Below are 26,771 nucleotides of genomic sequence, written 5' to 3'. Positions count from 1 at the left end.
CAAGAAATGTGGAATAAATATAAATGTTGCTAAGGATGAATGTGAAAAGAGACTACCAAAGACCTAAAAGCAGAAGAAAGCAACTGGATATTGGAACAAACTATGGAAATAGCCAAAAAAATAAAATCAAAGCTATGAAAGACAAAAATCTCAGGAAAGAAGAGAGCTTCAAACCTGTTAGAAGAGATCCAGAGCAGTATTACAATGATACCTGTAAAGACATTAAAGATGGAAGCAGACATAGAAAACAAGGTCTTTCAAACGATCTTGAGTGCAATCTCAAATTTATTCCAACCTTGAGTTTGTAGGATTCTAATGGACAGATAATAACTGATTACAAACATCACATAAAGATGGAAGGATTAAGGATGTCAACATCCAAGATGTATTGGAAGATATTTGATTATATTTAGCATTAAAACATCAGATTAGATTAGCATTGTAGTCATTATCAAATCAGAAAGCTTCTGGGATTGGTGGAATTATCTTCAGAACTATGGCAAGTAACAGAGGAACCTGTAAACGATCCAACCAAACTATGCCACGTCTAGTGAGCAACAGTGGCCAACAGATTAGAAGACATCATTCTATATACCAATATAGGAAACTCAGCAGAGTGTGCATAAATAATTTCTACCTGCTAGCCAAATAATGCTTAGAATCACCCAATGTAAAATAGAGTCATGCATAGAAAGGGAGAAGCCCAACTTTCAAGAGGGGGTTAGATTGGGTTAGTTTAAATTAGATTAGAATTCTTTATTGGCCAAGTGTGACTGGACACACACAGAATTTGTCTCTGATGGGTAGAGGGACACAAAACATTTTTAATAATGCATGCTGGATAATTAAGAAAGCCAAAGAATACCAGAATCAAGGTTAATATGTGCCCACTGATTATAGAAAGGCCTTTGATCATGTAAACGTGTCAAGCCGTGCAATGGGAATCCCAGATCACCTCCTTGTTCTCATGCAAAAACCTATTGCAAGTCAAAAAGGCAGAAAATGCGCAGAAAATGAGACAAAGCTGTATACTGTCGTTTATTCAACCTACATGCTGATTAGACAGTCCGTGCGTCGTCTTGGAGAAAATTTATCTAAGTGGTCCTTAAGAGTCGACACTGATTTGATAGCGCACAATCCAATCAATTATTTTAAAAAAAGCACTGCCCACATTCTCGGGCGCCTCATTTACAGTTGATTTTGGTTCTTTCATCTTGGAGCTTGCACGCTTTCTCTCCCATCTATTGGCTGAGGCGGCTCCACGTGTCGCTCCTATGCCTTAGGCGCCTCCCTCTAAACCCCACCCATTCGATTCCATTGGCCCGCTCGGGACGCTCTATCTCCGCCCTCCGCCTCCCCCGCGCCCCTTGCGTCTTTAACCTCTTCCCTTTGCAGAGCAGCATGATGCCTCTGCCTGCGAACTCCTCCCTCCGCTCGCCGATTGGCCGAGTATTCCTCCTTCCCAACCATTCCCTTTTGACGCCGGGACGGTTCGGGGAAACGTAAGGTGGCAGCTTCGCCAACCTCCCTTCGCTTTGTCCACGTCCAAACGTTCTGGCCCCGCCCTTAGGCTCGCGCTGCGGCGGGGCAGAAAGGAGACCAGCAGGAGCGGCGGAGGTTGCGGCCGTCTCGCGCGCCAGGCCCGACGGCGAAAGCCTCCCGGAAGCGGCCGGGGCGATGGCGGCGGTGCCGACATCCCGGGGCCGTTTTCGGTGGCGGGCGGGACACTGGCCGCTGCTGGTGGTGTGGGCCATTCACTGCCTGTGCCCGCGGCCGGCGGAAGCCCTGGTGGAAGGCTTGTATTGCGGCAAGCTGGTGTGCTACGACGTGCTGGGGGTCAGCCGCGACGCCAGCAAGGCTGAAATCGCCCGGGCTTACCGGCAGCTGGCTTTGCGATACCATCCGGATCGGCAGCGGGAACCCGACCGGGATGGCAAAGGAGCCGAGGCCGCTCAGGAGAAATTCCTGCTGATCGCGACCGCCTACGAGACCCTCAAGGTGAGAGAGCGGGGCCGGGACCGCCCCCTCCCTCCTCCCGGCCTGGGCGGATGCCTCCGGTAAGACCCCCCACGGCTCCCTCTCCCCTTCCCGCGAACGCGCATCTCCTCCCGCCGGTCGCCTTGAGAGAGGATGGAGCAGCTGTTGAGGGGGCCAGGAATGGCTGACGCCGATATGGAGGACTCAGGGATAGAAGTGGCCTTGGTTGCTCAGGCCTCTGGAGTATTTCCTTAGGATGCTGGGTTTTTTTTTCCCTTTCTTTAATTGCAGGTCCTTTCGTCCCCAGTCGCTGTGCTTGCACGGGCTGGCTGGGGATGATGCAAAGTGTAGTGCCGTGTTAATGGAGCGATCTCAGGGCTAGGCAGACCCACAGGTGTTAAATTAGGAAAGGTTTCTTAAAGTCAAAACTAAAAGAGAGAGTGCTCTGTTGCATCAGGTTACAAGTCTTTTCTAATCCAGCAGTGTTGCTTTTCCCATAAAATCAAGAAATTTGTCCTGCTTTATCTTTAAAAAAAGGGCTTCTTCAGGAAAAGCGCTCGGCTTTGGCAAATGTCTGTGGAGATTTTCAGTCCTCCAGGTCATGGTTGTCCCAAAGGGGCTTTTTTACCCCCCAAGAGGCAACTGGACTTTCTTGTTTTTCTTTGAAGACGGTTTCTCATCCAAGAGGCAGCTCTGATTGGATGGTGGGGAATGGAAGGATTTATACTCTTGACTGGATGGCCAGTTGTTTTCAAGGAGTATAAATCTTTGGCTTTCTCAATTATCCAGCATGCGTTATTAGAAATAATGTTTTGTGTCCCTCTGGCTCCCTGAGACAAATTCCTTGTGTGTCCAATTACACACTTGGCCAATAAGGAATTCTAATCTAATCTAAAGCCATCTTGAAATCCTTCCATTCCCCACCATCCGGTCAGAACTGAAGAAGCTTCTTAGCTGAGAAGCAAAACATCTTCAAACAAAAACAAGAAAGTCCAGTTGCCTCTTGGGGAAAAAAGCCCCTTTGGGACAATCAGCTTTGGCAGTTACCGGTAAATGGAACCATCCTGCATTAGAAGCAGTATACAGGTGGTCCTTGACTTATGACTGCACTTGAGCCCCAAATTTATGTTGCCAAGTGAGAAATTTGTTAAGGGAGCTTTGCCCCATTTTACAACTTTTCTCGTCACATTTATTAAGTGAATCACAATTCTTAAATTAGCAACACGGTTGTTAAATGAACCTGGTTTTCCTGTTTACTTTGCTTGTCAGAAAAAGTACGCAAAGGGGAATCACATGACTCTAGGACACTGCAACTGTCATAAATGTGAGTCAGCTGTCAAGCATCCAAGTGTAAATCGTGTTACCATGGGGATGCTGTAACAGTCATAAATGTGAAAAAAGATCATAACTCACTTTTTTCAATGCCATTATAACTTTGAATGGCCACTATGAACTATTGTGAGTCAAGGGCTACCTATATTTGGTACCAGCTTTTAGGGACAACAAGAAGAGAAGATGGGTTCTTTTGTACTATACTTGCGGGCTTCAAGGAGCATTTGCCTAGCAGCGGTAACAAATAACATCTGGGCTAGACAAATCTTTGGCTTGTTTCAACACCACAGTTTTCAGGAAGGGAGCCTGCAGAAAAGTTTTAAAATTAAATCCCTTTGAGGTTTTTCTATGTTCTGAATATTTGAAATGTCAGCATTAGGATTTGAGATGGGAAATACTGTATATACTCGAGTATAAGCCTAGTTTTTCAGCCCACTTTTTGGGCTGAAAAAAGCCGCCTCGGCTTATACTCGAGTCAGTGAAAAATTTGCCCGAAATGGAGGAGAAAAAGGGGCGGGGCCATGCCGCTGGGTGACACTCGTGAATGGCCCAGTGCCCCTGTGAGTTTCCCCTCCCTCTGTGTCAGTTTGCCGCGCAGCGCGCACCGCACCATCCCCCCTCCTCACGTTCTAATGTAATGCAGGGCTGTCTTACGATTCCCCTTCCTCCCCCTCCTGCCGCTCTGCAACGATGTCCCACCTCCTCCTTGTTATGGCAAGCAGCCACATAGCGATGTCCCACCTCCTCTGGTACAGTGATCCAATGATAGGAATCACTGTGCCGTGTGTCATAGGAGGCGGGACATCGCTCCCGCGGCTGCACGGGACATCATCATCACAGCGGGACATCAGCATCATGAGGTGAGTGAAGTATTTCATTGAATACACCGCTAGTTTACTGTTTTTCTTTGAAATAAATATTCAAAAACATTATTGGTATCTATTTTTATTTTTGAAATTTACCGGTAGCTGCTGCATTTCCCACCCTAGGCTTATACTCGAGTCAATAACTTTTCCAGTTTTTTGTGGTAAAATTAGGTGCCTCGGCTTATATTCGGGTCGGCCTATACTCGAGTATATACGGTAACACATCACATCATGCAGGTGTTTAAAGTGTTCCATGTACTTTAGTAGTGTCTACACTTCTAATTTAAGATTAAGTTTCATTCTCAAACTTCAAAAGAAACAGAATTTCAAAGAAGAGGGCTTTGAGACAGATAATTTATTTGAAGTGAATATTTCCTAACAATGAAGAACAATTGTCATAAATTGGAGCTGTCCTAGAGGCATTGTATAATCCCACCACTGCTATATATGCTTTTTCAAGAGGTGTATTCATGTAAACATGCAATTTAGGTGTAAAAGTAATCCTGTCCTCTAAACTTTATGCATATTTGGTGATATGCCAGGATTCATGGGTGAGTCTAAAATAGCTCTTTAGATTGCACCAGTGTACAGAATGACAGAATACAGATAGTCAGTAACATCATTAATTTCCAATAATTTGAATTAGCATATTTAAAAATGATGAAAGTCAGCCATGAAATGAAAATCCCTTGAACTTGACAAGATTAGAAAAAAATGAGTTATGAGCATTATTTTTAGAGGTCCCCAAAAGCCAAGTTGAGGATTTTATCATATATTAAAACATTCCTTCTGGATAGGCTGATATCTAAATAAAACCATTAATTTTACTTTTTCTCTCCAGCTTCAATTATATTGTGCTTTTAAGACCATTCAAAATGTTGGATGAGGACTGAGAATGTTTTAAGAAAAACTTCAGCCATGTTAGATCATTGCAAACCAGTCCATGAAGGACTTTGAGTAGTAAAGAATCCTTTGAATTATTAAATATAGGTAATGCTTGACTTTGAGGACTATAAAAATACAGTGGTTGTAATACATATATTAAAAAAGTTTTATTTAGGAATCAATTTTATCAGAAATATTCCTGTTTCCCCTTTTAAGATAAATTCAACACTGAGTGGGCCATAGCTTCACGGTGGAATTTCTCCAGTCCTACTTATCTGTAACATGACAAAAAGCAATTCCTATACAGTATTCAACATCTTCCATCTCCAATAGAGACTTTTTAAAAAATTGAAATGAGTAAAGAGTAACTGTCATTCATATTTGAGAAACTAATCAAGATGAATGGTAGTGGTCTGATCTTTATAAATCAATTTTCTATCCCTTATCTCTTATACCTCTTCTAAAGCATCTCTAAAAAAAGGGCTTTCCACTTTCAGTGCCATAAAAATCTGGATGATGAGTAGATAGCAGTGAAATTTTAATGTTTTGCTTCCCTCTGTATTTGCAGCCTTTTTACAAAGTCTGTGGTGTTGAGATTTGCTGTAAAAAGGAGCAATCTTTACCTTGCTTTCAGTTTTTAGCAAACATCTTCTCTGTTTCATTTATTCTTAAACGTAAGGGGTGGGGTATATCTGTTTAGTTGTTAGGTGCAAGAGTGGAAAAGTTTTAGTTCTTTCAAAACCAGACCTCTTTGGTATGTGAAGGTTGGGATAAATCCTTTTCATCTGCATCAGATGAGGAATAGTAAATTGATCAATGAGTAGACAAACAGGAGTATCTCAGATCTTCATCCAAATAACTGCAATGGAAATCTTAGGAAACTTAGCAGATGCTCTGTAATTTCTCTATCCTTTCAGTACATTGAATATTTTAAGAGCTAGGGTATTCTTTCATTAAGTTCAGTATGGACAAAAAAATTATTAATATGATGTTGTCTAATCACACTAAAAGTAATATGTGAAGAAATTGAAGAGGATTTCTGAGTTGTGTGAGTGCAGTTGCTAAAAGTCTTTATAGCAAGTGAATTCAGGAGCAGTGCTTTCCTTTCTTCTAGAAAAATAAACATTTTATTTTAGAAAATAAGATTAATGGATGGTTAGAGATCCATAGTGGCTTGATTGGAATTATTTTGGGTAAAAAAGACAAATATAAGCAAGGGCGGTAAAGTGTACTCTTCAGGAAGACTGCATGGAATTGAAGGAAGCATTCAGATATAATTTGTGATTGATCATATTGTTTATTGCAGTCATTTTATAAATTACCAAACTTTTCCTTGCCAGACATTTGTAAAAGCATCAGGGGCAATTTGTCAAATATATATGTATGTCCTCTAGTCAACAAAATTGAGACCCTTGTCTTACCTAAGGAAACATTTCAGCCATGGAGTTATCATGTTATTCTGAAATACATAGTATTTTTTCATTTGTGTGTAAAATAAAATGTATTGCTTTGTTTAAATTCAGCTTTCTTAGTCGGTTTGTTTTATTGCATAAATATAATTAATTTGTTTTGACAGTTTAATTGCTAAATCAGCAATGCTAGATATATAATTGTCAGAAAACTACATTAAAAAGCATTTACTTATACCAACATGCAATTTATTTTCTTTCATTCTGAAATGAAATATTTCAACATTTTAAAAACTGCCAATGCTTTTTCAGGATGAAGAAACTCGTAAGGATTATGATTATATGCTGGATCATCCTGAGGAGTATTACAGCCATTACTATCACTATTATTCTAGAAGATTGGCACCCAAGGTGGATGTCAGAATAGTGATTCTTGTCACTGTTTGTGCCATTTCTTTATTTCAGGTAAGTACTGCATGCTTATATCCTACCTGTTCCAGTATTATCCTCTAGTTTGGACATAATGTGTGGTATTGGATCCAGAATTCCAATTGGAGGGTGGAGGTGAGGAAAATTCCTTCTCTCTTTAGCGCCCATTGTGTGGGGAGCCTACATGGGGAAGAGGGATTTGATTACTTCTCCCTTCATGCTACAGCTCAGTAGGCCAAGGTAAATATGCTAAGTGTTTTTCTTCTTTATGTGAATAGTAAGCAATAAAGCCTGTAAAGTTTTAAACATTGTTCTTGTGCAGATTTTCTTTGGTCAAGACACAGTGCAGCCCTTGACTTACAAAAGTTCATTTAGTGACCATTAGAAGTTACAACAGCAATGAAAAAAGTGACGTATGACTGTTTTACACACTAATGGCCATTGCAACATCCTCATGTTCACATTATCAAAATTCAGATGCTTGGCAACTCATATTTATGGTGGTTGCAGTGTTCTGAGGTGGGATGGGGGTGAGAGTCATATGATTACTTTTTGCAACCTTCTGACTAGCAATGGGAAAGCCAAATTCACTTTAATTTAATTTAACAACTGCAGTGATTCATTTAACTGCAAGAAAGATTGCAAAATGGGGCAGAATTGACTTCACTATTTCACTTAGCAACATAAATTTTGGGCTCATAAGTTGAGAACTATCTCTAATTTGGTATGTAGGCTTGCCGTACCCTTGCCACAAAGTGGGAGTTGTGTCATTTATTAATATTGAACTTGTGTATTATGATTCATAAAGCTTCAGATCACTACACATTTCTTTGTTTTTTGTCATGACATGATTATACATAAAAGTATGTATACAGGTAATCCTCACATAATGGCTGCAATTCAGCCTGGTGAGGATTATCTGTCCGTGTTTGAACAAAAGGAGAATGTGATAAAAACACAAGCACGTATCACATGAAAATAATGTATTTGATTTCCTTAAAAATTGCATGTTGTAACTCATACGTCTAGATACATAGGAGCTGCAGAATTTCAGAAAATACGAAATGAACAAGGTTGTACTTATGCAGGCAAAAAGAACACACTCAACAAAGTGAATTTTATATTTAGACCAAGTAGTATAGGGAAAATTAAGGTTAAAGGATTCTCAAAAGTTAAAACTGTAGATAAAATTGAACTTGCCATTTCATGTTTTAGTTCTTCAGCTGGCGGACTAGCTACAATGAAGCTATCAACTACCTAGCAACTATGCCAAAATATCGAATACAAGCTACTGAGATTGCTAGGCAACAGGGGCTATTGAACAGAGCCAAAGAAAAGGGCAAAAGCAGGCGATCAAAGGAAGAAATGCGCAAAGAAGAAGAAGAAATTATCAAAGATGTAATAAAAAACAAAATAGATATCAAGGGTGGCTACCAGAAACCTCGAATCTCTGACATTCTCTTGTTTCAAATTGTTTTAGCACCTTTTTATCTTTGCAAATACATAGCGTGGTATTTTTGGTGGATTTATTCTTTCAATATCAAAAGGCAAGAGTATGGTGAAGAAGAGAAATTATACATCATACGCAAACATATGAAAATGTCACAATCCCAATTTGACACTTTAGAAGATCATCAGAGAGAGTCTTTTCTTGAACGGCAGCTTTGGATAAAAGAAAATTACGAGGTGAGTGATGGTGGCACCAGAGAAGTAACCCCCCTTCCCCCCATAATTTAGGCCTGTTGAGTAACTATAGAAATGATTTTCACAATTTTACAACATTGGTCTCATTCAGCAAAACCCAAATAATTATTAATAGATTTATACTGAGCCACAGGATTAATATTTTATCATCCGCAGTTCAATCGTTATCTGGGTTTGACAGTTAAGGTGCAACAGATAATCTCCTACTTTTCATTGGTGTAGAAAGGTCACTTTCTCTTTAAATAGTACACAATAAATGCATAGTCACTATAGTCTCATAAAGTACATTTTTGTTCGTTTCTATAATGTCTAGTTAATAGATTTCTAATGGAGACTTTTTTTAAAGTTGTTCTGCTTACTGCTATTCACTATTTATAAACACAAGATAGTTCAGGAAGCAGAGTTCTAGAACCAGTTCTTCACTTAACAGTTATGTAACACAATAATCTTATTTGAAATACCTGATCTATGTGGATGAGTCTGCATTTGAAAGTGATGTGTCTGCACTGAAATTTACAATGAGTTTGTGTAGGCATCTATCGCAGACTGATGTGGCTTTCATTAAACCTTCCCTTTTTAGCTTTATAAACAAGAGCAAGAGGAGGAGCTGAAGAAAAAAATGGCACTGGATCCTCGATGGAAAAGATACCGGCGATGGATGAGGAATGAAGGACCTGGAAGACTGACATTTATTGATGATTGACATGCGCGAAACATGTACAATCATGTCACAGATGATTGACAGGATTATTCATATCTAAAATGTTCAGAGTTTAACTGCTGTGTTTCAGTGGTGTCCTAAAACTCAGGAATTAATCAGGGAGAAAACTAGTAACATTTTATGATTTTATATATGTTCATACAAATAAAAGTAAATATGTTAATTATACATATTTTTTTCCACTATTGGTGTGCTATGGAATTAAAACTCTCTGAGGCAGATGCATTAATTCCTTTATACTGCTATTATGTTGGTAGTCCTCAACTTATAACGATTCATTTAGGATCATTCAAAGTTACAACGGCAGTGAAATAACGACATGATAGTTTTTCATGCTTATGACCATTGCAGCATTCCCATGGTCACATGATTAAAATTCAGATGCTTAGCAACTGGTTCATATTTATGTCGGTCGTCCCAGGGTTATGTGATCATCATTTGTGACCTTCTGAAAGCAAAGTCAAAGGGATGCCAGATTCACTTTACAACTGTATTACCAACTTAACAACTGCAGTGATTCACTTTACAGCAGTGGCAAGAAAGGTGAAATGGGGCAAAACTCATTTGTCTGTCTCGCTTAGCAATGGAAATTTTGAGCTCAGTTGTGGCCATAAGTCGATTACTGCCTGTAATCATCTAGGTATAATCTGCAAAAACTGAATTTTAGGTATTGAACAAATCTTGAAATGCAATTGCCTTTGCTTTCTTCTCTATAAACTTATTTTTATTTATTTAAAACATTTCTACAGTCACCCTCCTTGAAGTTGAGCTCTGGTTGGCTTACAGTCCAAAAAGAAAACAATATTTACAGCAATAAAAACACAAGAAACCATAAAACCTAAAAAAGAAAACTCTGATGCCGCAACTACACTTCTCTGATGTCATTCACTTCAATCTCATTCCATTTTGACATCACCCAATCCCAGCACTTGGAGGAATAATCCTGTTATGAAAGTCACCTTTGCTTATATACAGGAAAAACAATAATGATTAAAGATTGAAAGCAAATGGCAGGTTGGTTGTATCGTTGCCTGAGCTGGCAAAGACAGATTTCCAGTAAGAGCAGGAACAGTACTTTTGGCAAGCATCTGCTGAAATTCCATAGATTAGATAGTGAAACATGTACAATTGCAACAGTCAGAATTATTTCAACAAATTGGCTAAATCTACATAGGACAAGTTAAAATGTTAATGGAGTATGCCTTATGTCTTTTACAGTCTTTAAGTTTTTCAAAATCTTAGTGTATCTGAAACAGGTAGATTTCTACTGCTGAAAAAAATTTAACTTTTAAACTGCCTTTATTAATAACTGGTATGCAATTTTGCTGATGATAAACTACCTTCTATTCAGAGGTGGGTTGCTCCCAGTTTGGCCTGGATTGGGCGAACCAGTAGTAGCGGTGGCGGGAGGCTCCACCCACCTGCCCGGGGGCTTCTGCACATGCGCAGAAGCGGCGCATGCACAGAAGTGAACTGGTAGTAAAAAAATAGGAAACCGACCACTGCTTTTATTGTTTAAATTACATCTATCTTCTATTGTTTAAATTCCAGCTCCTTTGTTTGCATTTGAATAAAACAGATATTAAGCCCTAGAATCTGAAACGCATTAACTCTCATGTACAGAGAGCTTTTATATTTATTCATTAGGGAAAGCTCCACTGTGACTAGTGAGATGTGAATTTATGTAACGTAAAACAATCCATCTGGACTGCTTTTGGGAGCATTTCTCCAGATAAATGCTCATGACCATCTAAGGCTAAGCTGAGAAATATCTGAAAGAGCATAATTTCTAATGTAAACAGACCAAAATCAGGATCACCATTACCTTATGTCCCCATTCCCCTGCCTGATGTCTAACTGTATTTAATTACAGCCCCTATTATCCCCAGGCAGGCACACTTTTTGGATAACTTTTTAAAATGAAGCTGCTGACGAGTACAAGGGGAATATGGACAGTGTAGCTGTTAATCTCATTAGGCAGATAGAACCAAGAAATCTACTCCAAAGGAAGGCTAAGCCTGCTTTTATAGAGAAGAGTGATCAACCCAAGCTTCTGCTTTACAGTATGTTACCACAGTAGCTCCCAACTTTTTGGGCACCAAGTACTGTTCCATGGGAGAGGTTTTTTCCGTGGACCAGAGAAGGTATGGTTTAGCATGCTGCCTGCATCCTGCGGATGGCACTTGGCTTGTTTGCATGGCCCAGTTGCTGGAATGCCACGGCCCACTGCCAGCCCATGGGTCGAGGGTTGGGGACTTCTGTTCCCTTGTTTTTGTCAAAAACAGATCATGCCAGACTAATCTTATTGCATTCTTTGACAAAGTGACAAAATTAGTGGACCGGAGGAATGCCGTCGATATAGTTTCTTGGACTTCAGTAAGGCATTTGATAAGGTAGACCATAACCTACTACTAGATAAAGTAGAAGAATGTGGGTTGGACAGCATCACCACCAGATGGATTCGTAACTGGCTGACCAACCGCACTCAAGGTGTAATCCGCAATGGAACTGCATCTTCATGGAGGGAAGTATGCAGTGGAGTACCCCAAGGCTCTGTTTTAGGCCCAGTACTCTTCATCAATGATTTGGATGAGAGAATAAATGGGTAACTCATCAAATTTGCAGATGACATCAAGCTGGCAGGAATAGCCAACACTCCAGAAGACAGGCTTAAGATACAGAAGATCTTGACAAACTTGAACATTGGGCACTATCTAATAAAATGAAATTCAATGGTGAAAAGAGTAAGGTTCTACATTTAGGCAAGAAAAATGAAATGCACAGGTACAGTATAGGTGGTACCTTGCTCAATAGTAGTAACTGTGAGAGGGATCTTGGAGTCGTAGTGGACAACCATTTAAATATGAGCCAGCAGAGTGCAGCAGCTGCCAAAATAGCCAACACAGTTCTAGGCTACATAAACAGAGGGATAGAATCAAGATCACGTGAAGTGTTAATACCACTTTATAATGCCTTGGTAAGGCCACACTTAGAATACTGCATTCAATTTTGGTCATCACGATGTAGAAAAGATGTGGAGACTCTAGAAAGAGTGTAGAGAAGAGCAACAAAGATGATTAAGGGACTGGAGACTAAAACATATGAAGAACGGTTGCAGGAACTGGGTATGTCTAGTTTAATGAAAAGGACTAGGGGAGAGATAATAGCAGCCTTCCAATATCTCAGGGGTTGCCACAAAGAAGAGGGAGTCAAACTATTCTCCAAAGCACCTGAGGGTAGAACAAGAAGCAATGGGTGGAAACTAATCAAGAAGAGAAGCAACTTAGAACTGAGGAGAAATTTCCTGACAGTTAAAACAATTAATCAGTGGAACAGCTTGCCTCCAGAAATTGTGAATGGCGCAACACTGGAAGTCTTTAAGAAGATGTTGGATAGCCATTTGTTTGGAACGTATAAGGTTTCCTGCCTAGGCAGGGAGTTGGACTATAAGACCTCCAAGATCCCTTCCAACTCTTCTATTGTATTGTATTGTATTGTATCTAGGTACATATAGGTTAACAGAATAGAGTAACAGAATTGGAATGGACTTTGGAGGTCTTCTAGTCCAACCCCCTGCTCAGGCAGAAGACACTATACCATTTCAGACAAATGGCTATTCAGTCTCATTTTAAAACCCTCCAGTGATGGAGCACTCACAACTGGTTGTCCCACTGGTTAATTGTTCTGTCAGAAAATTTCTCCTTAGTTCTAGGTTGCTTTTCTCCTTGATTATTCAGCTTAATTGCTGAATTGGAATAGAAGATGGGTGGAACATTAAGTAAAATCTTTATACATATCTTGGTAGCAGCCAGTTCCTCCCCCCACCCCTTAATGCATTAATGCGATTTGTGTTCTTTTGGCTTAGGCTGCTGTTGAATCCAATCATTTTGAGCTCATAAGCCGTGGTTTAGGACTTAGCCTGCTTTTGCAAATCCAGCCAATTTGTAATGAATAACAAATTGGGCAGATTTATTAGCGCTTGGAAACCCAGAGATTACTAGAGTAGAGTTAGAGTAGAGTAGAAGAGAAGAGAATGGAGTGGAATAAGTTGGAAGGGACCTTGGAGGTCTACTAGTCTGACTCCCTACTCAGGCATGAAACCCTATACCATTTCAGACAAATAGTGGACTAATCTCTTGTTAAAAAACTCTAGTGTTGGAGCATTCACAACTTCTGGAGACAAGTTGTTCCACTGACAAATTGTTCTGTCAGGAAATTTCTCCTTAGTTCTAGTTTGCGTCTCTCCTTGATACGTTTCCACCCGTTGCTTCTTGTCCAGTTCTCAGGTTCTTTGGAGAATAGCTCGACTCCCTCTTCTTTGTCGCAACCCTTAAAATTGGATTTTAAGGGGGGGGGCACAAATAATAACAACCCAGGCCCGGATCATACTGTACAGCAGACAGGCTGAGGTAGCGATGGGGAAGCAGGAGGGGGGGGGATAAAAAAAGGAGCGGGCAAGATATGAATTTTAGAGGGTAAATCCAAAGAGGTCGGGAGCGATTTGTCCTTCCAGAGCAGCTGCGCTCTGCCAAATCGACCCATCTCGCCTCGCCATTGCTTTCCCCGGAGGCATTGGGGAGGGAAGCGGGAAGGAGGAGGGCTGGAGGGCTGCTGCCTCCACCCCTTTTTGCGCTCCGTCCTTGCCACGGGAAGCGTCCAGGCTCGGGACCGGAGAGTGAGGGGGGGGAAGGGGGCGCGGATTCGCTCGGGAGAGAGAGAGAGCGAGAGCCGCCGAGCGCTTACTCGCTGCCAGCATGTCTTCCAGCTCCAGCGTCAACACCCTGCAGCGCCTGGTGGAGCAGCTGAAACTCGAGGCCGGTGTGGAACGCATCAGGGTGAGCCGCCTTTCCCAAAGGGGAAAAAAAAGGGGGGGGCTCTCTGCTTTCGGGCGAGGCGAGGAGGGACCGGGGCCGCTTCTCTTTCCCCACCCCACCCCCGCCCCGTGGCGGCATCACACAAGCCTCCCTTTGTCTTCTTTGCCGACTCGGAAGGCGGGGACGCTGGAGCTCGAGCGACCAAGCGCCGGGAAGGGAGAAAGAGAGAGGGAGGGCCGCCCTCGGCTCTTGTTTCTGGATCGGACGCGGGGCAGCAATGGTGATCTGGGCTTTGCTTTTTGTCTCCGGATCATCTTGATCCGCTGACGTTGGAGATTTGAATGGGCGCTGAGAAGAAATCGGCCATTGTCGGTTGACGATCTAAGCGGGCTGACAAAGGGCAGGGCAGGGTCCCCCCCCCCTTGGGGGGGCACACCATTGCACCTTGATTTAGTCGCCTTGGCTTTCTTTTTCGTCTGGCTGGAATGGTGGCGGGTGGCTCAAATGTTTCTCTTCTCCTGCTATTTTGAACATCGGCGTCGAGGTGCTTTCCGACCAACCTCTTTCAGGGAAGGATTTTGGACTCTTGTATGAACTGGCGTGTTGTAAAAGCTCGGGTGTTGATTTTTAAGACGTCCCCCCCCCCCCCCCCCGAAGAGGGTGTGACTTCTGGTATAAAATGCAAAGGATCGGCCATCGTTGGCGTAGCTTGTAGTATCTTGATAGTATCCCATACTACCGAGCCGAGTACAATGGAGTTGTAAAAAAAAAGGGGGGGTTATAAATGAACCGGCCTTGATTATAATCCCTTTTGTGGCTGTAGGTAACACTTGTGACTGTGTTTATAAGAGAGAAAGTCCCCGATAGCTGCCTGTCCCAGGGTGGAGAGGATACAATTAAAAAAAAAAGAGAGATCTTTGCCAAAAATTCTATATTTTTCAACGGACTTTCGTCAATTCTCCATCCTCAGCAAATCTCATTCTTTGAGCCGCTTTGAATGGTTGAAATTTTATTTTCTGCCAAAGCAGGGTTTTAATACTTCTGTTCTCCTGGTTGACTCTTAGAATCTGCTTTTGGAATATACCTTAGTTCTCAAGAATCACTAATAGAAAGAGCTTTCTATTAATATGTGATCATGGGCATGTTTATTTATATCAGTGTTTAATTTCAAGAATGTAAGAGATCTCTTGTAATTCTGCAGTACAGAGAAATCGTGACCCAAATAAACATGACACAGACTTTACACAGTTCTTCAGTATGAAAAGCTAATAAAAATAAAAGAAATCATCAATGTCACTTTTGATAAATGGATAAGAAGCAGAGAATTTGAGTTGAAGGAGGTCATGTATAGATTATCTAATTTCAAGCAACACCCCTCCCAACATCACCACAATTATACCCATTTTCTACTTGAACACTTCCCTGAAGAGGAGTAATTGTCAAATTGCTCTTATGAAGTTTGTCACATGGGTGGCAGTTCATTTAAAAGAACAGAATATTAAGTAAATTTGCTCCCATTGATGGAAGCATCTTCTGTCTATCCTTTTTTTTTTTTGGTTTGGAATTCTTCCAGTAAGAGAAGAGGTAAGAGAGGAGCCTATGTTATTATCTGCCCCACTCTTCCCTGTTTTTTTGCTGGTTGGCTCTTCTGGGCATCATCTATAAAGAAATACTTTGTAATTGAAATATGGTGAGGATCCCAGACCATGGTGAATAGGTACAATTAGATAATTAGAGGTTACTATGTGCTACATGTATATATAAAACCAATTTGTGTAGCCGTTTTTGTAAAGAGAAAGCTCTGTATCCCAGCAGTACATAATTGACTTATTTGTTTAGCCTTTCGGATTACATTTTTTGGATGTCCTCCAGCGTCCCAGAATTCCCATGCTAGTTCAGCATTCTGACACAGTCAGTTTAGGGAAAGATGTAAACCTTGCATGACTGTTTAGCTAAGAATGCATTTTACTGTTTTCAGTGGGGTTCATGCTCTGCTTGATTGAACTTTTATGGTTATAGTTTTATTTGGTTTCAGTTCCCAGGAATATATTCAAGGGGTTTCTCTTACATTGTGTTTTTGTTGCAAGGCAGCTTGCTTTAAATACTAGACATTTCCTCACACCTCCTTTTCTCTTCTTTAATGATTCCTTCACTGGAGCCCTACAAGTTTTGCTCCCAGATGTTGACAACTGTCCAAATGATAGGGATATAACTTTGCTGTAATGAGGGGGGGGGCAAAGAAGAAACAGATTGAATGTATTAAGCATCCAATAACTTTGATGAACATTTTGTTTTAGAAAATGCCCATGTTTCTAAAATAAAAATGAGAAGGACATTCTATGATCGGTCAGTACTATGATCCATGTATGCCTTGACCACTGAGGGAAAAACTCAACTAAAATAAGTGCATCTCCAAGCTACAGAAAGCGTGGTAGGTCCTGTTTCAATTAGTGAATGACATGGAGATAGGACAGGTTAACACATTTCCATCAAGGATTTGGAGGGAAAATATGAACAGATTCCAATTGAATCCAAACTCAGCCCATATGAGGGTGAAAATAAGCTACAGACACCATCAGTCTTACCATACTATCCATTTTATGTTGATGATCAGCTGTTAATTCCACAGTCGATTAAATATCCTATCATTGCTTTCAGATTCAAATGGAGCCAAATTCTGGCATATAATATGTAACCTGCACAGCAGTCTAACTGATAAATCTGCTCACCTAATTACATAGCGAATCCATATCATTTGTATGTGTATCTATCCTGTGCTGTAGGAAGGGTGGTGTGGCTGAAACATCCTATGGGTGGTTTTGTGGAAAATGTGCCAGGTCAGTTCAATTCAGTTCATGTCATCATGGTTAATGAGGCCGAAGAAACAAAGGCTATCTGTCTAGGGTGGCAGATTGCAACATGAATAATATGGAAGCTTTTCCCATGGTTGTTATAAAAGACCAAAGGTTTTTGCCATCAAAGCATTACAGGCCTGAAGATAGATAGGCTGCAGTTAGAGCAACCTGTTCTTCATTTGTGTTTTGACTTTTGTTCATCATTTTGATTACATTAAAATAAATATGTTATAAACAGTGCCCGTGCTTCAGAAACAGGCAGCTGGATTCTGTAAAGAAATTTTGTAATAAGTGTTTACAAAATTGCCCTTCCAGAATGTTGACTATCTAGATCCTTGAGTCATTTTATTTTTTCAGCGGAGGTACCATAAACAAACATAATTGCTCCAGGTTGTCCTCAACTTATGACCCAATTGGGATTGGAATGTTGGTCACTAAGCAGTGTGGTCATTAAGTGAATCATCATGTGACCAGGCCTGATTATACCTCCAGCTTTCCGTAATAATTAAGTGAATCGCACAGCCATTAAGTGCATCTGGCTTCCCTAATTGAAGTTGTATGCTGGGAAGGTCACAAAATGCAATCACATAGCTGCAGGACACTGCATCGATTATAAATGCAAAGGGTTCCTGGTGCCAGAATTGCAGTCTCTTGATTGTAGGGCTGATGCAAAATAACATCACAAATAACTTCCCCCCCAGGCCATTATAACTTTAAACCATTGTTAAATTAATGATTGTAAGTTGAGGATTACTTGTATAGGATTTATATTGGGCCAAGACGGGTGAAATTCAGCCGAAGCGGGCTGAACCGTTAGGGACGATTAGTATCAGTTCTCTGAACTGGTGGCAAAAATCTCTGGTGGCCCCGCCCACGCCCGCCTGGTTGTGCGGTCACTGCTCACCCAGCCCTTCCAGCCGCTCAACCCGCCCACCCAATCTGAACGTTCTCCATAGTGAGGGGGGAGGAGTATCCAGAATGGGTTGACTTTGTCCTCTCATGATTGGATGAGTCAGATAAGCTCTTTGGGCAATGCCCCCTGGCCAGCAGGCCTTCCCAGATTTGACTCATCCCACTCAAGGGAAAGGTTGCACCACTCTGGACCTCCAGTAATTTACAAAGGATTAAAGAAAATAAACTTGGACCCGGCGAATCCTGCCTCCCTACATCACACACAACCTCCTGCTGCAAGGACTGGACTGCCACAAGCCCTCTGGGGCGGCACGCTGCCCTGGCCACTGAGTGAGACGGAGTCACTCAGTGAGGACCCTTGATGCCATTGCAAGCAGGAGAACCGGGCACACATGCCTCCTAGAGGCAGCCCTTGATGCAGAGGCTTCTCAGGAGCAGAAGCGCTCCTCTGCTCCCCTCAGGGGTTGAGCCACGAGGGTTGTTAAAATACCCTGGAACACCTGTGCTGACAAGGTGAGAGCCGGGAAGGGTTAGAAAAAGCTGCGAGAGGCAGGGGGAGGCAAGCTGCAGCCGCATGGCAAGCCTGCAAAGGCAAAAGCCATTTCCATGTGCTCCATGAATTTGGAGCCGGGGGCCATCTTGAAACCACGTGGTCCAAGATGGCTGCCCCCAGCAGCTCAGAGGAGGCAGGCAGAAGCCTCAACTCTCAGCCCTCCAGCAACAACCGGAGGCTTGTGGAGCCCTTGAAAGGTGAGAAACCATCGCAGAGGCATTAGCCAAGGGCGGGGGACACAGCAAAGGGCCAAAAGGAGGCTTTTTAAGGAGGTTAGAGGCAGGCGGTGGACCCCCCCCCAAGCCTACCTCCTAGATGAATCACAGAGGCAGCTGCCACAAGACTGCACGAAGAACCCTCCCCCCCCCAACCTGAGAACTCCTCCCCTCCCAGGGGAGGATCCCCTTCGGCTTCGGTGCTTCAGAAATCCTGCCTAAAAGCCCGTTCTGTCCCTTTCTAACTGCATAGTAACAGGAGAAGGCTCCCCCCCTTAAGGACACTCTCCTTTAAGTAGGAGAAAGAGACTTGGGGGCGAGAATGCCATCAGAAAAAGGCTTCCAGCAAGAGCTGCGTTTTTTGGGGGCTAAGTCTCGCTTCCCCCTTAAGAGCATTCTCCTTTGAGTAGGAGAAGGAGGGGGGAGGGGCGGGAAGTCCCTGAGAAGGAGGCCGGCCCCTTAACAAAAGCTGTTTTTTTGTGGCTAAGTTCTGAGGGCGGGGCTATGGCAATTGCCTTGCAAAACCATTTGGAAAGAAGGGGGAGGGGCCCCACGTGGCCCAAGCCGGCAGCCCCCCCCCCCCGCGCAGCCTGGAAAACACGGGGGGGGGAGAGTATTCAGCCCGCCTGCTAGAGACTGCAGCCACCAGGGAGAGACAGAAGAACCTCCAATCAGGTTAGAGATAACCCCCCTCCCCCAAGGCTTTCCAAGGGTGGGGGTGACTAGGCAAAGAGCAAATGCAATGCAATACAATACTATGCAATACAATAGCAGAGGGGGAAGGGACCTTGCAGGTCTTCTAGCCCAACCCCCTGCCTAAGCAGAAATTCCTACACCATTTCAGACAAATGGCTATCATTACTATAGTTGATTATGCTGACTCTGTAAACCACTTAGAGAGGGCTGAAAGCCCTATGAAGCAGTATATAAATCTAACTGCTATTGCTATTACCATCCAACAGCTGCTTAAAAACTTCCACTGTTGGGGCATTCACAACGTCTGGAGGCAGGTTGTTCCACTGATTAATTGTTCTAACTGTCAGGAAATTTCTCCTCAGTTCTAAGTTGCTTCTCTCCTTGATTAGTTTCCACCCATTGCTTCTAGTTCTGCACTCAGGTGCCTTGGAGGATAATCAGGCTGCCTCTTCCCTGTGGCAACCCCTGAGATATTGGAACACTGCTATCACGTCTCCCCTAGTCCTTCCTTTCAGTAAACTAGACCTACCCAATTCCTGCAACCGTTCTTCATAGGCTTTAGCCTCCAGTCCCCTGATCCCCTCTGTTGCTCTTCTCTGCATTCTCCCTAGAGCCCCCACATCCTTTCTACATCATGGTGACCAAACTGAATGCAGAATTCCAATTGTGGCCTTTCCAAGGCCTTATAAGGTGGAATGAACACTTCACGGGAGCTTGATTCTATTCCTCTGTTTATGCAGCCAAAAACTGTGTTGGGTTTTCTGGCAGCTATTGCACACTGCTGGCTCATATTAAAGGGTGGTCCACTAGGACTCCAAGATCCCCTTCACAGTTACTACTGTGGAGCAAGGTATTCTGTACTTGTGCACTTCACCTTCGTTGCCTAAAGGTAGAACTTTACTTCATTGAATCCCATTTTCCTAGGTAGTGCCCAATGTTCAAGGGTATCAAGATCCTTCTGTATCTTTAGCCTGTATTCTGAAGTGTTGGCTATTCCTGCCAGCTTGGGGTCATCTGCTAACCTGATGATCCCCCCCCCATCAGCATTTAACAAACAGAGAGCTAACAGTCATTCTGGCTCCTTCTTATGACCGCTTGAGATAACAGCAGTTCTTAAAGAAACAGTACTACTATCATGGCATATATTTTGCTAACCCAAATGTTAGCTTACACACCTAACACCCTCATTCAAATCACTGATGAAGATGTTGAAGAGTACTGGGCTCAACACTGAGCCTTGGGGGACTCACTGCACTCTTCCCTCCATGAAGAGGCAGTTCCATTGAGAAGTACAGGTGTGTGCGGTTGGTCAACCAGTTACCAAGCCACCTGGTGTGACTATGTCTAACCCACATTCTTCTATTTATCTAGCAGTAGGTTATGGTCTACCTTATCAGGACTTGCTGAAGTCCAAGTTAACTATATCAATGGCATTCCTATGGTCCACTAGGGTTGTCACCGTATCTAAGAAGGCAATATGGCTAGTCTGGTATGATCTGTTTTTGATAAACCCATGTTGGCTTTGGGCTCTCGAGCCGGTTTTTCTCCCTTTCTGAAGGGGGGAATCACATCAGCAATTCTATAGTGGTTCTCCGGTACTCCAGGATCTCTGATAGTTATAGTTTCAGTTGTTTGGAGATCTCGTCCACCAGCTCCTTCAGATCCCTGGGGTGTAACCCACCCGGTCCTGGGAATTGGACCTTGCCTAAGATAGACAGGCTACCATTTCTTCCCTATCTCATCTTGGGTTCCTAATCTGAATTTGGGGTGCTGTTCTTGATAGGTTGGATTGTTTATCCCTTCGGGTAAAGACAGATGCCAAGCACGAGTTAAATAGTTCGGCTTTACCCCTGCTGCTTGTCACCTTCGGGCCACTTTCTCCCAGCAAGGGACCAATCGTTTCCTTAATCTTTCTTGGTTTTATCAGGCGGGAAGATGCCCCCTTTTGTATTTTATTTTATTTTATTATTATTGTTGTTGTGGTTTTTGTTGTTGTTATTATTATTTTACCTTTGTGGCAGGCCTTTATTGTGAGCCTTAGCTTCCCTCACTTCATCTTTACACACACTCTAGTGGCCGCCCATTAAACTCCGTCTGTGTTTACATTCAGAATATCTCTGCGCTAATCCTAGCCATAGAATCATAGCACCCTTATGGCCGGGGGGAAAAAGGGTCAGACAGGCTGGTCCCCATGCCAGAACCCACCACAAACTCAGAATGGGATGCCCGACTATGAGAGATCGCAGAAGCACCTCAGATAGCCTATGAATTTAGACAACATTCGCTGAGGGCAGAACATATAGCAGGGGTGGGGTACATCAGAGCCGACTGGCTCAGCCGGACCAAGGGGACAATTCGGAGCGGAAGCTGCAGCCAGCAATCTTCAAGGAGCTGGCAGAGTGCTTCGGACACCCGGAGATCGACTTATCCACCACGCCCCTCAACGCTCAGCTCCTGAGGGTCTTCTCCAGGTACCAGACATGGGGGGGCAGAAGGGACGGACGATCTGCGAAGCCCCTGGACCAGGGGTTGTCGGTATGCCTTCCGCCCTTACCCCTGATCCCCAGGGTCATATGGGAAACCCTTCGGGAGGGGGCGGAAGGGGTTCTGTTGGCGCCTCACTGGCCCCGGAGACTGTGGTTGCAGATCTCCAGTTGCTTTCAGCGGAGAGGCCATGGAGAATCCCCCAGGAGGGGATATTCCTTAACCAGGGGTCGCTGGAGCACCCAGACCGTCAATGGCTCCAGCTGACCGCTTAGCTCTTGGAACGGAGCATTCTGGGGACAGACCCTTTCCCCCCAGGGTGATGCAGACTATCCAGACTCCCCGCACACCCTCCACAGAGCGTATCTATGGCTCCATGTGGCGGGCCTCTGCCTCATGGTGTAATTCCCTGGGGCACAATCCTAGCCAGGCCTCACTGCCTCAGATTCTGGACCTCTTCCACGCAGGCCGGGACAGAGGGTTAGCTTCTAACACAATTAGGAGACAGGTTTCAGCCATCTCGCCAGTTCTCCTGCGTGGCAGGAACCAGAGCTTGACTCACCATCCTATGGTCAGGCAATTCCTCAAGGGGGCTTCCAACCCCAAACCGCACACAGCGTTCAGGTACCATTCCTGGGACTTACACAGGGTAGGGGATGCTCCAATAGGCGCTCCATCTGAGCCTTTACAAACAGTTTCCCTTACGTTCCTGATTCTCACGGTGGCCTTTCTGGTGGCCATCACCTCCGCCAGGCAGATATACGAACTGCAAGCTCTGTCCACCGGGGAGGATCTCTGCTTCTTCCACCAAGACAGAGTGGGGTTACATCCTTCATCCCCAGGGTGGGCCCCTGCTTCCATCAAACCCAGGAACTGATTTGCCCAACTTCTGTCCAGACACTTCCCACCCGTTGGGAAAGAAGTGGTTCACTCTGGGCATAAGGAGGGCTCTGAGGATTACCTCAGGAGAACTAGGCCAGACAGGAAATCCGAAGCTCTGTTTGTCTCCTTCCAAATAGGGGCCTGGGTAACAGGGTGACTTCCACCACAATAAGTAGGTGGTTGCGAACCTGCGTTACCTCTGCATACCAATCGCAGGGCTTACAGACACCAATCATATCACAGCTCACTCCACGTGGAGCGCAGCCACGTCCAGGGCCTGAGCCACGCAGACAGCCCTGGCCGGAATCTGCAGGGCAGCCACATGGGCTTCCCCCTCTCCCTTTGCTAGGAACTATAAACTGGACTCTTTTGCCTCAGCAGAAGCCTCTTTGGACGCAGGGCGTTGCAGGCGGTTCACAGGGAGGGGCCCACGCCTCAACTGGCATGAGCGGGGGACATGGGGCCTCTTGGGTCTCCCTCCCTAGGGATGTGCAGGCTTTGGTACGTCCCATTCTGGATACTCCTCCCCCCTCACTATGGAGAAAGGGTGTTGGTACTTACCTGATACGCCTCTTCTCATGGTGGGGGGAGGAGTATCCAGTCCCCCCCCGACTATGTTTGTACGACTAAGTTTTATGTTCACAGTTTTATGAAGTTATATAAATATTGATGTTGAAGACGATAAAAGCTAAGAACTGAATTAAGAGTCTGGAGTGAATGGTGCAACGAGTCGGATGGAGCTCTTCGTCAAATCTGGGAGGGCCTGCTGGCCAGGAGGCGTTGCCCAAAGAGCTTATCTGACTCATCCAATCATGAGAGGACAAGGTCAACACATTCTGGATACCCCTCCCCCCACTATGAGAAGAGGCGTATCAGGTAAGTACCAACGCCCTTTTTCCCCTCCTTTCACAGCAGAGCTGCTGCAGCCTGTCCCTTTAAGGTACTTTGGCCCCCGGGATGGGGGCGACCATAAAGAGAGCAGCAGCTCCGCTGTGAATGGACTCATACACACATTTTTTCCTATCAGGTTCTGTGGGCATGGCTTGGCAGTGGTGGGGTCCTGTGACTGAGTGGGTGTGGGCATGACTGACATTGAGTTGGCCATGCCCATTCAGTCACAGGACCCCATCACCAAGCCACGCCCACAGAACCAGTAGTAAAATTTTTGAATTTCACCACTGGGCTAAGGGCTATATTTAGTTGCAGAAAATACTTTGTAAGACCTATGCTGTTGCATTTAGGGTTCCCGAGGCTGAAGATGAAAGGAATGTCCACTCACGGATAGCTGAATCAACCAAAGTTTATTGAGCATCCAGAATTAACATGAGAATCCACAGCAGAATCCACAGCATCATCAACAGCAAACTTATTAATCATGAAACATCATTCTTATAGTGTTTTCAGCTTCTTAGAGCTCTACCTACTTTACGTGTTATATCATTATTGGCTAACAAATCTCCAAGGCACAATAATTGGTTAGTCCTTACATCATTGGTGTTCGTGAGAAGGTTCACGTTGTAATAGCTAAGTAAATCAAGTATTATCAAATGAGTGAATAAAATGTTGCAGGTTATTACTTTGTATCATCCCGTGTCCTTGAACATCCCTGGGAACACTGCAAGAGCAAAGAATAGCTGACAGGCAAATATTTTCTGCAGATTGCTGCAGTTTCTACTTACACGTGTAACCTCAGTTCTAAGGACCATCCAGATGATTCACTGTAAAAACCCTACATTTCCTCGCTTTTTGTTTTTAATGACGAAAAAAAAGATTTTTCAAGAGCATGCATTTGAATCACATTCAAAGTAGGTGCAGGAGACTTACGAAACATGGCAAAAAATGAAGGAACACATTGCATACAACAACAGCAAAGTGTAAGTAATACGATTATGCTCACACCATAGAAAAACAATTGTTTTAACCAAGAAATATTAGGTAACCAGTTAGTTAACCAATCAAAAGGAGAAAATTCATCATGTACATTATTTTTTATAGAAGCTTGTAAATTAGCTAATTCATCTTCAATAGTTCTATTAAGTGAATGAAAATGCACAGCACAAGCACGTTGACCAACTAAAGTGCAAAATCCACCTTGACAAGCTAGCAAATAGTCTATAGCAAAACGTTGTTGCATTAAATCTTGATTAAGTTCTTCAATTTCATTTTGCAAGTCTCTAATAATTGCAGCAGTAGCATTAATAGATTTCTCCAATCGGCATGTGAGACCTAAAATAGAATGTCTATTTTCTTGAGTTAATATTCCTGGGTATGATCCCAAAGAAATAGTTCCAGTTATTGCTCCAACTACTGCACGTCCAAAAGTATGCAATGAAGAAAATTGAGTATCAATAATAACTTCATCAGAACATTTTGATCCCAAGGCTGCACGTCTTTTTCTAGTTGGTAAACTTCCATAAGCACCCACTTGTACAGGTAACGACAAATATCCAATGGCAGCACATTGATAGTTTTGAGGGTGTACGTTAGTTGCATATTTGTCAAAGAAAAACCACATTGCAGGATCTTTTAATTGCCATCCAGCACAGATTGATCCACCTGTGTCAGTATTAGAAAAAACAGTTTGAAAAATAGGAAAATTTTCAGGATACATTTCAGGTATGATGTTATGACCTTGTGATGTTTTAATAGTACCCCATAACCAATATTTCTGAGTACAATAACTATAATTCCCTACTTTATCTAAAATACGTTTAGCTTTTGAGTAATCAGACCATTGATTAAACCAATTATGATGAACATAACAACAAAAACATAAGCCTCTAGTAAATTGGTTAATACGAATATACTTCCATCTAACTGAATTTAATTCATTTGGAGGAGTAGAAAATAACCAAGAAGAAGAAATATGTTGAAGTTGCGAAACAATAAAAGCAGAAGAATTAATTAGATTAGGAATAAAAGCAACTTGACCAAGAGCCATAGGAGGTTCATAATATAAAGTTATATTACGACCATGAATAAAAAACATATATTGAGCGTGACGAATCCAAAGATTAGGACTAAGAGGAAGAGCAAGAGTTGTTTCTGAATTAGTAGAAACTGGAAAGAAGAAGAAAAAGAGAAAACAACACATGAGAAAAAAGGATTTTTTCAATTGATGTTGATCTTCAAGGTGATTCCAAGGCAATATTGGAGGATGTTGCATCCTTGGATCTTTCATTTGTTTTTCCATGGTAAGACGAACACACCGGCCTGGAATCCACACAGCTTGCTTTGTTTGCAAATCTTCAACTGCGGCGTAACCTCGTCCAATTTATAACCACAACCAACTTATAACCTGGGGACGTCTGAAAATGAAACTTGACTGGAATGTCTGAAAAGGATCTAGAAAAGTTAAGTAATTCCATGCATAAAGAGCAATAGAAATCAAATTTTGAATTTTTCTCAAATTGAAAGGACCAGATTCAGATTTTACCAATTTAGTTAATGTGGCTTTGAATGTACGATGAGCTCGCTCAATTATAGCTTGCCCTTGAGAATTGTAACATTCAATTGAATGTTCCATTGTTGACAAAAAGAATTAAAGTCCTTGCTAGTATACGCAGGACCATTATCAGTTTTTAATTGAATTGGTCGTCCCATTACGGAAAAAGCAGAAAGACAATGAGACATTGCATCAAAGGTGCGCTCATGTCTAGCAGCAGTGACCCACAAAAAATGAGAATATGTATCAATGGATGCATGTAAATAAGTGTATGGTTTAAAGGTAGCAAATTGTGTGACATCCATTTGCCAAATTTGATTAGATTTTGTTCCTCGAGGATTTACTCCCATAGGAAAAGGAACAGCAAATTGTTGACAAGAAGTACATCCTCGAACAATGTCACGAGCCTGAGACATAGGAACAGAAAATTGTTTAGCCAAAGATTTAGCATTTTGATGAAAATATGAATGACTAGCAACAGGATCTGAAAAAAGAGTTGTAACTTCTTTGAGAGTCTCATCAGCTCGTCTATTTCCTTCCGTCAAAGGATTTTGAAAAGGAGAATGGCTCCTAATGTGCTCAACATATAAAG

General features: G+C 42.9%; 2 protein-coding genes across 2 annotated transcripts in view; both read left to right on the top strand.

The window, feature by feature from the left end:
• Nucleotides 1–1,461: 1,461 nt before the first annotated feature.
• Nucleotides 1,462–9,491, top strand: DNAJC25 (DnaJ heat shock protein family (Hsp40) member C25). The gene is made up of 4 exons (XM_032213453.1): nucleotides 1,462–1,998; nucleotides 6,782–6,934; nucleotides 8,114–8,584; nucleotides 9,183–9,491. Exons 1-4 carry the CDS (start codon nucleotides 1,678–1,680, stop codon nucleotides 9,303–9,305), a joined length of 1,068 nt encoding a protein of 355 aa, XP_032069344.1. The 5' UTR covers nucleotides 1,462–1,677; the 3' UTR covers nucleotides 9,306–9,491.
• A 4,470-nt stretch (nucleotides 9,492–13,961) lies between these two features.
• LOC116505947 (guanine nucleotide-binding protein G(I)/G(S)/G(O) subunit gamma-10) overlaps nucleotides 13,962–26,771 on the top strand; it is a 32,017-nt gene continuing 19,207 nt past the window's right edge. Inside the window, exon 1 of the mRNA XM_032213454.1 lies at nucleotides 13,962–14,158. Coding sequence (XP_032069345.1) covers nucleotides 14,078–14,158 — 81 coding nt within the window. The 5' untranslated portion in view covers nucleotides 13,962–14,077. The remainder of the gene's footprint in view (nucleotides 14,159–26,771) is intronic.

This window comes from Thamnophis elegans, chromosome 3 (genome assembly GCF_009769535.1).
Source record: "Thamnophis elegans isolate rThaEle1 chromosome 3, rThaEle1.pri, whole genome shotgun sequence".
NCBI classification, from domain to species: Eukaryota; Metazoa; Chordata; class Lepidosauria; order Squamata; family Colubridae; genus Thamnophis; species Thamnophis elegans.
This window is presented reverse-complemented; position numbering and strand designations above follow the sequence as displayed.

What these genes read in the sequence shown, in the direction of transcription:
- DNAJC25 (XM_032213453.1), top strand. Translation starts at nt 1,678, where the DNA reads ATGGCGGCGGTGCCGACATCCCGGGGCCGTTTTCGGTGGCGGGCGGGA. An exon ending in CCGCCTACGAGACCCTCAAG is followed by an intron (nt 1,999 to 6,781) that starts GTGAGAGAGCGG and finishes ATGCTTTTTCAG; the next exon opens with GATGAAGAAACTCGTAAGGA. An exon ending in GTGCCATTTCTTTATTTCAG is followed by an intron (nt 6,935 to 8,113) that starts GTAAGTACTGCA and finishes TTCATGTTTTAG; the next exon opens with TTCTTCAGCTGGCGGACTAG.